Below are 12,266 nucleotides of genomic sequence, written 5' to 3'. Positions count from 1 at the left end.
TCATTTGGCGCTAGGACTGGATGCAATTTCTAACATGGATTAATGCTAGGTGGTCCAGTTATAATAATAACCTACGCATCAAATCAAAAGAGAACCACAATGAAACCAAAACAAATTTAAATCACTTCATTACCAACTGCAATTTAAGCTAACGAATTCTCAACCCAAGAAGTTTAAGGAGCTCAACACCAACCAGAGCACTTTCAAGGCAACCAACATCAAAAAAAAAACTGCAGTAAAAAAATGAAAAAATCTAACAAGAACCAGGTAGAGTTTATTTTACACATTTATGTTTCCTCGTGTATCATAATACCATGTCTGCAACTAGGGCTGTTCAATATGGCAAAACCGAACCGTACAGAACCGAACCGAACCGAAATAGATAATATGGTTTGGATTTGGTATATACCATACAAACCGAATGGATATGATTTTTAAAAAACCGTAGGATTTGGATATGGTTCGGTATATAACCGATAAAACCGAATAAAACCGATCAAAAAATAGAAACATGTAAATATGTATATATTTTATAACAACGTATGAAAATCATAAGTTAATTTTTTTGCTAATAACTATTACCATATTTTTTACAGTAATAAAATAGTCATGATTTGTAAAACACTTGAACTATAATTAAATAACAATTCATCGCAAACATGCTTCTTATTTTCTTAGTCTTCTTTTGATCTTTTTGCTTTAATTTAGCATTGACTAAATTGAAATAAAGATTATAAATTTGATGATAAAAATTAGTGGAAATTCTTCACAATTTTTTTTTATCTATAGACGAATAGAGTTCATGTTTAATAAAAGAAACATGACTTTGATGAACGCTAAATATGAAAGAATATAATAACTTATTTTTTGTGCTTCCTGTTTCTGTTTTATTTTTTATTTTTTATTTTTATTATCAAAATTTTGAGATTTGATTTTAATTATAGATTTGATTATTTTATTAGATGATAGAAATATTTTTTATTTTTGTTCTTTTATTTAAACTTATAATATTTTTTAATAAATGAATGTGTTGACAACAAGACTCTAAAATTTATATAATATGATCCCAAAATAAAGAATTATGTTTTTTGGTATAAAAACGAATAAACCGAAAACCGACGGTATATAAACCGAACCGAACCGAAGTAAATATGGATTTAGAATGGTAGTTATATTTTACTAACCGAACTACTGAAAAACCAAGAAAACCGAACCGAAACCGAATCGATATCCGGATTGAACACCCCTATCTGCAACATATGTTCACCACCATATCTACAACCAATCATTAAATATATATATAAAAAAACTGAATCAACTATTTAAAAATGAAGTACAAGATTTTTATATTCATATCAGAGTATAAATTTCTAATAAGCATTTTAAGTATTAAAAAGTTATATGAAAAAAATTGGAAATATATAAACCGAATATAAAGAATATTATATTCCAAATCTAAATTTTCAAAATCTAATAATACATTCAAAACAAAACAAAAAAAATCTTAAAAATCATAAAAAAATATTAACAAAAAATGTCTACAATTCGGTTATGTTTCCAAATAATACATTTTAACGTGTATGCAGTTTCCTAATATTCCATTTACTGAATGCAAAAACAAATAATCCATATGTTATTACTTATTAGTTATACAAATCTTTTCAAAACACTAATATTTTCATAATATTCTCATATAAAATACTGGAGAATCCTACAAATATTGATATTAACTAACCAAACATAAATTGTTTATGCAAAAACAAATAATCCATATGTTATTAGTTATACAAATCTTTTCAAATCACTAATATTTTCATAATATTCTAATAAAATATTGGAGAATCCTAAAAATATTGATATTAACTAACCAAACATAAATTGTTTGCTTCTATGTTTTAAATTCTGAAAGTCTTTCGTGTGTGTATATATATATATATATATATATATATATATATATATATATAAATTCATCGCAATCTAATATATTCCTACAATCTAAACTCCAAAATGTTTTTAAATATATTTTTTCTTAAAAACGTAAAATCTTTTAAAACTGAATGGTGTATACATTTTTTTTTTTTTTTTGGTCAAACAAATGGTGTATACATTTAAGTTGCTTCATTCATGGAAGCAACATGCAAATTATGGAAGGGATTTTCTAAAGTTGATTTTAATCGATGAAACTGTAAATAAATTTTCAGTATTATTTTATGTTCTGAAACTTTACAATAATATCAAAATTTCTGAAAAAGAAAAAAAAAATAGTAACCATTGCCATGTTAATTACATATATTACAGTTGTTTTGAGTCATCCGCTATGATAGTTAGATTTCAGGTCCGGCGCAATTGATCTATTAAAGAATGGCGAAAATTGAAAACAACAACAATATATATAACCAACATTATATTGAAACATTTCAAAACAATAACCGATTTTAAATTTGCATATATAAAAATTATATATAACCAACATTATATATGCACTTTGGCGAAGTCTAGTTAAAACTTGATTGTTTTTAGTTTTTGAAGTGGTTTATGGTTTTTGTTTTTGAAAAACCATTTTTTTTTGCCAATCAAGATTTTAGAAAAAAATGATTCCATAAAAAGTATGGAAACAAGTTTTTCAAATAACTACTTAATTCTACACAAAAACCAAAAACTATGTTTTCTTAGATTTTGGCCAACGATAGTTTTTTTAAATTTATTATTTTCTTTTAAAAAATTATATTTTATATTTTTCCTTTTAAAATTTGTTCTATGTTTATCTTCTTTCTCTCAACTCCCACATGTTTGTTTAACTATGCTACCAATTAAACTCTGAAATAAAGTATTAGAACTAAAAATAAATTATAAATGATTCAGCATGACAAATGGTGGATGATTACATTCATATAGTTTTGATTTCCACAATAATAATATTTTTTAAAATTTAAATTATTGGAGTTTTGTTTAGCTAAATTAGTTTTATAATTATTTAATTAATACTTCCTACTTTATACTATAAAATCTGTAATAAAATTTACTAAAACTATTGGTTATATCTACTATGCATTTATTAAATGGTCATTTTATTTTTTATTTAAATTCTAGTTTTTTTGTCGAAAATCTTCTTTAAAAAAACTTACCATTTTGAAAAATATAATTTTTTTATAAAATACAATAATTTTTTTAGAGAATTAAATGTACTTTTTAGATTTTAGATATTGTGATATTTGAATTGCATAAATTTTATTTAATTTACCATATTTTAAAAATATAACTAATTTCAGTTTGTTTTAAAATATCAGCTATTAATTGTGTATTGTTCTAGAGAGACAAAATTAAAGTTTTTCAAAATTTAGCTATTATTTTTTATTTTAATATATATTTTAAAAAACTTTAAATATAAATTTATGCATTTTAGTGATAAAATAAAATATTATTATTTTTTAATTGTTTCGAGAAAAATAATTTTATATTTATAAAACATTTTCGATTAGAAAACAAAACCAAAATCTAATGTTACCATTCAAACTTTTTGAAAAACTAAAATCTACTGAAAAACTAAAAACTAAAACCAAAATCTAAAAACTAAAAACCAAAATCCAAAAACCAAAAATTAAAATCTAAAAACTGTGCAAACAATCATCACCTTAATCTTATTCCTAAATGTTAATCCCACCTATTCTCCTAAATATTAAACTTTAATCATTAAATCCAAATTTAAATATTTTATAGTTTTAAAAAACTTATAGTAAATGCTATATATATATATATAGTGTTGTAGTAGAAAATTCGGTTGTACCACTAGAATCACAGTGACAAAACTATTAACCATAAATAATTATCAGTACTAAGTTCATAATTTACATGTAACTATTGGATTAATTACTTCGACATATAATTACAATCAAGAGTCTCTTTCCAATTTTCTCATTATATATTATTCAATATTATTCTTACTGTTAGCACTTTGCATTGCATGGTTGTATCAATATCAGTTTTTTCATCTTTTAAAATATCGTGTAATTAAACACAGACAGCATAACAGGGTTAGTGGGCACATCATCAATCAAGGACCTTTTGTATATAAATTGCCCCCATGTATTCACAAGGTACTTTTTCGAGACCATAACAATTTGTTTATAGTTTTCATAACAATTGTTTGTAGGTTGTCAATAAAGAAAGATTTTAAAGAAAAAAACAAAAAAGAGAGTTCTTTTAAAATAAAAAGCCCAAAAAAACTATCATTAAGTCACATGGGACCCGTGATCTGGCCTTTTCTAAGAATCTCAACGGTTCCACCTCTTTCACGGCATCGAACCCGTGACGTCGGGACTGAAAGTCCAAACTGAACCCACAAGGTTCAAAGCAAGGTCACTCTCTTCGGGTGCACCGTAAATAGCCATGATGCGTCACGACTTTCACGGGAGGTTCGATTACTATATATGTCAATGAAACATTTCTTATTTTTTTTTCCTGATTAAAAATTTGTGTAAATATTTTTATGACTAAGAGGTTCTACACTTATGAATGTTTATATCTCCCAAAGAGAAACTCAAATCATGTCATTTAATTATTTTGAAAAAGAAAACTACATCTAACGTGAATCAAATCTTGTGAAAAAGAAAGAAAAAAAAATTAGTGACCACCGAAAATTTTACAAGAGCAATTCATCGTTGTCAGATACACTTTCCATTTTATTTTAATTATTTTAGATTTATGCATTCAGATTTAAAAAATATTTAGTTCTATATATTTTATAAATAAAAATATTATTACATAGAAGTAACTACATTTTAAAATGTAAAAAAATTATATAATATAAAATTAATAAATTTGATTAAAATTCTAAAACGACTTTTATCTTGACAACTAAAATTACTTTACAAAGGAATATGTTATTATGGATATCAATGCTTGAATTTCTACTTTTAGAGAAAAGTCATGTTGGTATTGATTTTGGGGGCAACGCATTGACAATATGAGTTATTACTTATTAGCTTCATCATTAGATATTCGGATTAACTCGGAACGATCCCTTAATCTTTTGTCAATTATTTTCCTTAATGCGACAAACTATAGAAGAAAACGAAAGCCTCTAAGAAAAGTTTTTGACCTAACTACATACTTTTGTTGACTTTGTTCCAACTAGAAATTTAGTTTGTTTCACACTAATTTGTCATAAAAATATAGATTTGAAGCAAACGACAACATTTTGTCTGCATATGTCTATGATAATTTCGAGAAAATGTTTTTAGTTTTTACTCAACGGAGGTAAGTTAAAATAACATTATCTCTGAACCATTTTAATAAGTAAAATATTAAAAGGAAAAAAAAAACAAATTACAGTCAAACTGTGCGAGCGATTATTATTTCTAAAATATAGTATAAACTTGTGAGCTGTAATAAATAGTTGTGCAGGATTTTGTCCACAGAAATTAAATAGTAAATTTAATTGACGTCCCATTATAATTTGTAAAATTAAAAAAAAAAAAAAAAAGCTAAGGAGAAGTGCACACAAGACATTTGAGACAAGACCTGTCACGGACAAAAGCTAATAGCAACTCTCACTGTTCTTGAGAAAACGAAACAACTCTCCCTTTTCTTCTCAAAAATCTTCTTCAATCGTCTTTTCTCCAATCAGTTTCGAAATTAACACATTGACAAAATTTGAAACCCCAACAACTCTCTGTTTCGCTTTTAGACTGTTCCTGTCTCGCCTCGAAAAAGACCTGCACTTCACTTCCCACACACTATAAACCCTCCGAACAAAAGTCTTCGGCATCAATAGTTTCCCTGAAGAAAAAAAGATCATTCATTGTCTCAGTGGCGTCTGTGAACTCGAAAGCTCTTAGCTTTATCTCGAAAAGCTTTGCAATTTAGGGTTTAGGGTTGGCCAAATTGCTTAAACGGTATTTACTTTACTCTTTTGACTTATTTAAAGTTTAAAAGTTTGTTTCTTTGCTTAAGTTACAAGTCTTGGAGAAGACTTGGGATGTGAGCAGTCTTAGTTACAACTTACAAGTCTTGTTGTCTGTTTAGTTTCTTCTCATACTCTCTTTTCTTGGGATTCGGTTTCAGGAAGATACGTTTTGCTCTTCTCAATTCGCTTTCACAATGTTGCTTCAATCACAAGTTGTGGAAGCTCTACTCTTTTTGGGACATGAGCATGTGACTCTCTGAGTCTTCTTCTTCTTCAAGAGCCCTTAACTCTAGAGAAGACTCTTGTCTCTGTTGGTTTAAGTCATGGTGATCATTCTCCTATTGCTAGTCTTCTTTCTTGGTTCATCTCTGAGCCAACCAACGCTCACATGCCACCCCAGCGACTTAACTGCTCTCAGGGAGTTCGCGGGAGCGTTGAAGAACATGTCCGTTACTGAATCTTGGCTAAACGATTCAAGCTGTTGTGAGTGGGGTGGTGTTGTCTGTGATGATGTTTCTAGTCGAGTTACAAAGCTGGTTCTGTCTGAAAAGGGCTTGGAAGGTGAAGTTTCGAGTTCTTTAAGCGAGCTGAGTGAGCTTCAGTTACTTGATCTCTCTCATAACCACCTCAAAGGCGAATTGCCGTCAGAGATCTCCAAGCTGCAGCAGCTTCAAGTTCTTGACTTGAGCCATAATATGCTTACCGGGAATCTATCCAATCTCGGAGTGTTCCCTCGTCTTGTGATGCTTAACGTAAGCAACAACTTGTTGGAAGGCGAGATTCATCCTCAGAAGCTGAGTAACCTCACTGCTCTCAAGTCTCTCTTGATATCCGAGAACAGGTTCTCCGGTGAGATACCAGATGTCTTTGGTAACCTCACTCACCTTGAGCATCTCGACCTAAGCTCCAACAAGTTTTCTGGACATTTTCCTTCAAGTTTATCTCAATGCTCCAAACTCAAGGTTCTTGATCTTAGGAACAACTCGTTAACCGGTTCTGTCGATCTCAACTTCACTGTATTTCAAGATCTCTGCGTTCTTGATCTCGCTAGCAATCACTTCTCCGGACCTCTTCCTGATTCTCTCGGCCGTTGCTCCAATATGAAGATCTTAAGCTTAGCCAAAAACGGGTTCACCGGGGAAATCCCCAACACGTTCAAAAATTTAAAGTCTCTTTTGTTCCTCTCCTTATCCAACAACAGCTTTGTGAACTTGTCAGAAGCAATGAGAGTGCTGCAGCATTGCGGAAACCTCTCTACTCTCATCCTCTCAAAGAACTTTATCCAAGAGGAAGTTCCTAGAGATGTCACAGGCTTCGACAACCTCACCATCTTATCCCTCGGAAACTGCGGTCTCAGAGGTCACATTCCGAGCTGGCTGCTGAGCTGCAAGAAGCTGCAGGTTCTTGATCTCTCTTGGAACCACTTCTACGGAGCCATCCCTAGCTGGATCGGTCAGATGGAGAGTCTCTTCTACATAGACTTCTCCAACAACACATTAACCGGAACAATCCCTGTGGCCTTAACCAATCTCAAGAGTTTAATTCATCTAAACTGCAACGACTCTCAGATGATAGACTCTTCAGGGATCCCTCTCTACGTGAAGAGAAACAAAAGCTCTCACGGTCTTCCTTACAACCAAGTCTCGAGATTCCCTCCGTCTATCTACTTAAACAATAACAGACTCAACGGCACGATCTTGCGTGAGATAGGACGGTTGAAAGAGCTTCACATGCTGGATTTGAGCAGGAACAGCTTCACCGGGGAGATACCTGACTCCATCTCTGGTCTCGACAACCTGGAGCTTCTTGATTTGTCTTACAATCATCTCAACGGCTCCATTCCTCTCTCCTTTCAAAGCCTCACTTTCTTGTCGAGGTTCAGCGTTGCTTATAACCGTCTCGCCGGCCCCATTCCTTCCGGTGGTCAGTTCTACAGCTTCCCTCACTCGAGCTTTGAAGGAAACTTGGGACTCTGCCGCGCCATCGACTCTCCTTGCGATGTTCTCATGAGTAACATCTTGAAACCTAAAGGCGGTGCTTCTTCTTCGCGTGGTAATGGAAAGTTCGGTAGAAGCAGCATTGTTGTATTGACTATAAGCCTTGCCGTGGGGATCACGCTTCTTCTCGCTGCTATTCTCCTAAGACTCTCAAGAAAAGAGGCTGATGATAATGATAGAGTCACCGACGTTGACGAGGAAGCTCCTAAAGCTCCCACGTCGTCGAAGATAGTTCTCTTCCATAGCTGTGGATGCAAAGACCTGAGCGTAGCGGATCTTCTCAAGTCTACAAACGGTTTCAGCCAAGCCAACATCATCGGATGCGGCGGGTTTGGTCTTGTCTACAAGGCCAATCTACCCGACGGCTCGAAAGCAGCTGTCAAGAGGCTTTCAGGAGACTGCGGGCAGATGGAACGCGAGTTCCAAGCCGAAGTCGAAGCGTTGTCTCGAGCTGAACACAAGAATCTCGTCTCTCTCCAAGGCTACTGCAAGCACGGGAACGATAGGCTGCTCATCTACTCGTTTATGGAGAACGGGAGCTTGGACTATTGGCTCCACGAGCGTGTCGATGCAAACGCCTCTCTCAAGTGGGACGTGAGGTTGAAGATAGCTAAAGGAGCGGCGCGTGGGCTTGCTTACTTGCATAAAGACTGTGAGCCTAACGTTATCCACAGAGACGTGAAGTCGTCTAATATTTTATTAGACGAGAGCTTCGAAGCTCATCTTGCGGATTTCGGGTTAGCTAGGCTGCTTAGGCCTTACGATACTCACGTGACGACTGATTTGGTGGGGACGTTGGGGTATATTCCTCCAGAGTATAGCCAGTCTTTGATAGCCACGTGTAGAGGAGATGTTTATAGTTTTGGTGTGGTGCTTTTGGAGCTTGTTACGGGTAGGAGGCCGGTGGAAGTGTGTAAAGGGAAGAGCTGTAGAGATTTGGTGTCTAGGGTGTTTCAGATGAAGGCTGAGAAGCGTGAGGCTGAGCTTATCGATGCGACGATGCGCGATGATGTGGAGGAGAAGGAGGTTTTGGAGATGTTGGAGATTGCGTGCAGATGCATTGATCGTGACCCTAGAAGGAGACCGTTGATTGAAGAGGTTGTTGCTTGGCTTGAAAATGTTCCAGTAGAGTCTGTTAAACAACAGTGTTAATCCTTTTTAAGGATCTTTGTTAGTTCTTTAATGTAGATCACTGGTTTTGGTTAGAGAAACTTGGGGTATACATGTAAAGCTATGAACTTTTGTTGATCCAACCAGACCTAGACACATTTATCCAGAACCAAAAAGCTGAGATTCGGTTCGGGTTTGGATTCTATTAGCTATCCGAGTGAATTTTGTATAGCCAAAAAACTAAAACCGAACCAGAGTTGAATGGATACCCCAAATTTCTATAATATAAAGTTATATACATATAAATATTAACTATATTTAGTTTTAAAATAATCAAATAATTTTAAAATATTAATTATAAAACAAAATATACAAATAACCGAATTACCATAATAACTTTTATCCGAAATATTTCAAATTATCCAAATTTTTATCCGAAAATTTTATTTTTTATATATTTAATCCACAAAATCTAAGTTTCTGATTTTTTTTATCTTAAATTAACCGAAAAATGGAAACGAATGAAATTTAAAATTACTTCGAATATTAACCATTCACAACTTTGTTACCTGAGGATCGAATGCTCATGGGTAGATCCAGCATACAAAGCACAAACTCACCAAGAGAATCAGACTTTTCATGTGACAATCCTTATGATACGTAACAAAGCATCTTAAAACGTTAAAAAGAGTTTTGACATAAAAGCAGATACAATCAGACATATATGTTACAACAGCAACAACAACAACGAGGGAGATGTAAGAAAGAAACAAAGGGACAGTCTTAAACAGATTAAGCTAAAAGCTTTTCGTTATCTTTTTAAATCTGTCTTTTAACATGATTCTTGAACTTGTCAAATCACCTCAAGAACGTCTCCATAACATCAGAGTACATTCCTGCATTGCTTCCGGAGTTGTTCCTAAACTCTAGTGGCTGCTGATCGAGCGAGGTTGATGATGAGGAAGAGTCCATTCTTGCTGGTAATGTATAGCTTCTTCTAAACTTGTTAGGATGACTTTCAAGGCTCAAGAACTCGTTCTGGTTTTCGATATTCATCGGGTTCTGCTCCTGGTTAAACAGAAGTCTACTAGCTTCGTCTGCACGACCTGTCAATGCATTGAACAAAGATAAACCGTTGGGCCATTTGATGTCTTCTTCATGTTCTTCCATTGGAGGAAGCATCTGAGGAGGAGGAGCATTGGTTTCTTGAAGGAAACCATATCTTGTAGATGCAGGTAGTGTTTGGTTCTGATAACCAGGGGAAGGTAACAATGGAGCGTGTGATCCCCAAGCTAAAGGCTGAGACTGAGGTTGCTGGTTTGGAACCAAGGATGAGGATGGAGTAGCACCGGTTCGGTTTGAAGAGAAGAGCTGGGAAAGGTAAAAACCGGATCGATAACCGATTGATTCAAACATTTGCCTCATCCTCAACACAACATGAAGATCTTCTGGAATCTGGAGTGAGTAAAGCAATGATTGATCACACCGTATAGCCAAATCAAAAAGCTAATATGAAAATGTAAAATTAAAAGAAAAAAAAACTCACAATCTTGCAAGAACCTAGCTGTAACAAACCATGTCCAGCTTGAATCACAGCAATTGTCTGTTCATTTAAACAAGTGTTAGGGTAAGTTTAAGAACAGTAAATCAAAGTTTGAAAAAATATTTAAAAAACATGTAAAAAGGATGTTTGACTGTTGACCTGTATGCCTGATTCAAATTGGTCTGTCCATTCTGGAGGAAGCTGCAATAAATTTTTGAACAACCAAAAGGTGTAACCATCTTAATCATAAACTTCTCATCTAACCAAAATAAAAATATTTAAAAATCTGTGGAAGATTAAGGAAACTTACAGCATCAAAAGAACTCTGCCAGTAATTAGCAAGATTGGGTTCAGATTCAGATGGTTCTTTGAATACCCACTTGTGACATTTATCAGAAGCAACTTTACCCATCAATCTGCATATATCATGTTAAAGATTCACAATATAATAGGAGTATATATCTTAATGAAAGGTTTGCTAATTATGAAGTGATTAAGGGTGTGTTTATATAATCTAATTATCTTCTCCATAATTATTTATATAACCACCTACCCAGCACCCACCCTTCTCCATAATTATATAACTGAATGGACATCTTGCTGAAAGCTTTTCTGACAAGATCTTCGTTTTCAATGTCTGGTTCCAGACAAAGATCTTCACTTCTCCCTCCTCCTCCTCCACAAAACCCATCTTCCCACATCAACATCCTTGAAAATTAAAGTCACAAACTTTTTCAGAAAGAGATCTTGAGTTGAAACAGAGCAGCTCTGTTTCTATCAAAAGCAGAGGAAAGATAGAAAGAGACAAAACTCACAAGCTGCCACTTTCATCACCAATCTTGCATCCATTACCACCACGGACCCTCCTGTAACCAGAAAGAGGAACAACAAAAGATAAAGAAACATACATAGAGAAAGATTAATACAGAGAGACAGAGAGAGATGAGTGTACGGTCGGGGGCGAATGGTCCAGAAAACAGAGTAAATCCAGTCTGAGTTAAGACATACGCTCCTAAGTGCTTCGTGAAGTTCCATCATCCCTACAGCATCTTTGCTTCTATCTCCTCCTGAGCCCACCATGTCTCTAACCTCTCTCTTCTCTTTTTTTTCTTTTCTTTCTATTTATCTCTCTCTCTTACTTCATAACCCTTCAGGATTCTCCAAAGACATAAACCATTACAACTCTTTAAGGTCTTTAAACTCTTTAGCTTTCTTCAGACAAACTCTCTTTTGTCCAACTATTATAAAACTGCCCACTGAAAAGTAAAGAAAAAAAGAGAAAAGAAAAGAAAATAAGTTATCTTTCTATGTGAGAGCAAAAGAGTGTCAACCACAGAGTCTCATCTCTCTCTACTGTTCTTTTGCTTCAAGTCTTTTAGTGAACATAATTATATTAAACGAAATCCCGGCGACAAGTTAGGGTTTAGCTGTTTAAGGGAATATATGATAAGAAAATTATTTATTTATTTGAATATCCGTAAATATTATTTCTCTTAAGGTTATCACGATGGTCATCCATAATTATGTCATCTCTCCACTTGTTGAGTTGCATTCATAAATATTTGGCCCCCCTATATTTATTGAAGTTTTAGTTTTAAGAATTTCTAACACGTTTTTCAGTTTTTATAATCTTTATTTTATGACAACTAACCATTTTTTAAAGTTTTATGTATGAGAATTCCGATTTTTTTCAATAACTTTTATTTAATAA

At 33.4% G+C, this 12,266-nt stretch overlaps 2 protein-coding genes across 3 annotated transcripts; one reads left to right on the top strand and one right to left on the bottom strand.

The window, feature by feature from the left end:
- Positions 1-5,530: 5,530 nt before the first annotated feature.
- LOC106321531 (phytosulfokine receptor 2-like) lies at positions 5,531-9,150 on the top strand. The gene is made up of 2 exons (XM_013759790.1): positions 5,531-5,894; positions 6,064-9,150. Exon 2 carries the CDS (start codon positions 6,229-6,231, stop codon positions 9,052-9,054), a length of 2,826 nt encoding a protein of 941 aa, XP_013615244.1. The 5' UTR covers positions 5,531-5,894; positions 6,064-6,228; the 3' UTR covers positions 9,055-9,150.
- A 516-nt stretch (positions 9,151-9,666) lies between these two features.
- LOC106321782 lies at positions 9,667-11,950 on the bottom strand. 2 transcript variants are annotated; one of them, XM_013760022.1, is made up of 7 exons: positions 11,508-11,950; positions 11,371-11,421; positions 11,120-11,263; positions 10,866-10,971; positions 10,715-10,756; positions 10,559-10,615; positions 9,667-10,467 (listed from the first exon to the last, which is right to left on the bottom strand). In XM_013760022.1, the coding sequence occupies exons 1-7, from the start codon at positions 11,633-11,635 to the stop codon at positions 9,871-9,873; spliced, it is 1,125 nt and encodes a 374-aa protein (XP_013615476.1). In that variant the 5' UTR covers positions 11,636-11,950; the 3' UTR covers positions 9,667-9,870. The 2 variants fall into 2 exon arrangements, with proteins under 2 accessions (XP_013615476.1, XP_013615483.1); XM_013760029.1 differs by having other exon boundaries at positions 11,109-11,263; positions 11,508-11,948.
- Between the last annotated feature and the right edge of the window lie 316 nt (positions 11,951-12,266).

This window comes from Brassica oleracea, chromosome C2 (assembly GCF_000695525.1).
Source record: "Brassica oleracea var. oleracea cultivar TO1000 chromosome C2, BOL, whole genome shotgun sequence".
In the NCBI taxonomy this organism is placed as follows: domain Eukaryota; kingdom Viridiplantae; phylum Streptophyta; class Magnoliopsida; order Brassicales; family Brassicaceae; genus Brassica; species Brassica oleracea.
Note: the sequence above shows the minus strand (reverse complement) of the source record. Positions and strands in the feature narration are given on the sequence as shown.

Coding starts and splice junctions, on each gene's coding strand:
- LOC106321531 (XM_013759790.1), top strand. CDS start 6,229: ATGGTGATCATTCTCCTATTGCTAGTCTTCTTTCTTGGTTCATCTCTG.
- LOC106321782 (XM_013760022.1), bottom strand. CDS start 11,635: ATGGTGGGCTCAGGAGGAGATAGAAGCAAAGATGCTGTAGGGATGATG. Junction 11,264..11,370: donor GGTGATGAAAGTGGCAGCTT/GTGAGTTTTGTC, acceptor TTAATTTTCAAG/GATGTTGATGTGGGAAGATG. Junction 10,757..10,865: donor GGCAGAGTTCTTTTGATGCT/GTAAGTTTCCTT, acceptor AATTTATTGCAG/CTTCCTCCAGAATGGACAGA.